The sequence below is a fragment of the Sarcophilus harrisii genome, chromosome 4 (assembly GCF_902635505.1).
Source record: "Sarcophilus harrisii chromosome 4, mSarHar1.11, whole genome shotgun sequence".
Lineage (NCBI taxonomy): Eukaryota > Metazoa > Chordata > Mammalia > Dasyuromorphia > Dasyuridae > Sarcophilus > Sarcophilus harrisii.
The window spans coordinates 361,643,205-361,645,451 of NC_045429.1; the positions used below are offsets into that span (position 1 = coordinate 361,643,205).

The window sequence follows — 2,247 nt, forward strand, 5'->3', positions numbered from 1 at the left end:
CAGGGCTCATTCAAAGTACTTAATAAGTGCTTCCCGATTAGTTATAAGACAAAATTTTGAATGTGGATTTCTAATATTTGATTTATTAAGAAGAAAATATCTTTTTGCAAAGTAGTGATAATGAGCCATTTCAGTGACAAGGTCAAGCAGATTTAAAACTATTGTTAAAGCAACTTGGTGATTCATCCTGTAAAAATAATTTAAAAGTATTTTAAATAGATTCTATTGAGCAGGATGAGATTTAACAAGATAGTATTCTGGAATGAGAGACAGAATTTGACATACCTTTCATGAAAAAATTAAAACCACTTCTGGAGAAATTTTCAGTAGGAAAGTGAAAAAGGCAGAGGGTACTGAAGGAGAAGTTTGTTCAGTATTTAGCCACTGAATAAAAAATAAAAAAAAGAGGTCATCCAATAGCTTTTGGATTTAAATACTTTGTCTAACTCAGAATTATATCCAGCTATTTCTATCTTGCTGAAGAGGTGAAAATGTAATCAAAATGAAAATATGAAATTAAAATAAATGAACACTTTTTTAAAAAGCAATCCTATAAGTTTTTTTTGCCTCTTAAATATCAGTGCTCAAGGTAAAAGTTCTACTTTTTCACCTTAGTTAAGGATTGAGTAAGGGCAAAAAAAGATATTATATTAGGTTTTTAATTTTTTTTAACAGCACCCAATTCTTGGGGCTGTAGGGATGATTAAAAGAGAAAAAAATACATAAAGTTCTCAGTAAACCATAAAGCATTAGGTATGATTTAGCTACAATGTGTGTATATGTACACAAAATATGTAAACATGTGCACATAGGCTATATACATTCATATATAAACACATATTATATATTGATACACATTACATATGTGCATATATGTATTGATACAGTGCACATTTGTTTATATGTATGTTATGTGTTTATTTTATGTTATTATATTTCTTTTGGACAGAGAAGTTTCTTGATGGCCTCTTTCACTTCCTTGTTCCTCAAACTATAGATAATAGGGTTAAAAAAGGGGGCAAGGACAGCAAACATTACTGCAATGGTTGTGTCCCAGAATGGAGGATAAGTGGCTGAAAAACGAAGATACATGAGTCCCACGCTGCCAAAGAACAATAGGAAGACAGCAAGGTGGCTGCCACAAGTGGAAAAAGCCTTTTGACGACCCTCTGTTGATGGTATCTTTAGGATCACAATGATAATTCGAATATAGGAGAGGGCAATGATTAGAACAGTAAAGAGGATGGCAATAGCATGGATTATATCTTGTACCAGCAGCATAGAGGTATCTTTACAAGCCAAGTTCAGAAGAGGGGAAAGTCACAGAAGATCTGATGAATCTGATTGGAGCCACAGAAGGGTAGAGTGGAAATCCATGCAATCTCAGGGAGTAAGATAAGGAAGCCAAAGACACAGGAAGCAATGTTCAACTGGACACAGAGCCTGGGGGTCATTATGGTTGGATATCTAAGGGGAATACAGATAGCAATGTATCTGTCAATGGCCATAGTCATCAGCAAAATGCCTTCAGTGTTTCCAAGTGAATGGAAGAAATACATCTGTAGGAGGCAACCAGTGAAGGAGATAGTCTTCTGGTCACTGACCAGATTTAAGAGCATCTTGGGGATAGTGGCTGTGGTATACCAGATTTCTGTGAAGGAGAAGATGCTGATGAAATTGTACATAGGGTTATGGAGCCGGGCATCCAGCCTGACAGCAATGAAAATCATGAGGTTCCCAATGACAATGAACAGGTAGATGAAGAGCAAAGGGATGAAAAACAGGTAGCCCCCTTCCTGAAACCGGGGGAACAGAGAGAAGAAAAACTCTGTCACCATTGTTTGGTTCTTATTCTCCATATTATGGGTAGATTCACCTACAAAGGGAAAAAAGAACAAATACTGGCTCCCTACTTCAAAAGTCAGGTCTCTTGATTTCTTTAAAAATACAAATCAACTTTATTCCTCCTCCCTTGACAACTTTCAATTTGCTCAGTGCTTTAAATTTAAACAATTGAGAGTTAGGAGATGCCTCAGAAATTATCTTATATACTTCCTTCTTTTGCCTTTAATAAGGTGTTTTGAATAGCTCCTTTTCTTCACCACTATCCTTTTCTGACAGCTCCTCCTAATATATAGGAGATTCTAGAATCTTGGAGGCCAGATCTCTCTCCTCTGATTGACATTCCCATCTCTAACATCCTTTATTTCCATAGACAAGAAGAGGATTACAGAGGATTACAGCAGC

At 35.9% G+C, this 2,247-nt stretch overlaps 1 protein-coding gene across 1 annotated transcript; it reads right to left on the reverse strand.

Moving 5' to 3' along the window:
- Nucleotides 1-930: 930 nt before the first annotated feature.
- Nucleotides 931-1,932, reverse strand: LOC100923348 (olfactory receptor 6K3). Its single transcript, XM_012548019.3, is given in 2 exon segments — nucleotides 931-1,316; nucleotides 1,319-1,932. Coding segments are annotated over 2 exon segments (927 nt in total). The 5' UTR covers nucleotides 1,860-1,932.
- Nucleotides 1,933-2,247: the final 315 nt, after the last annotated feature.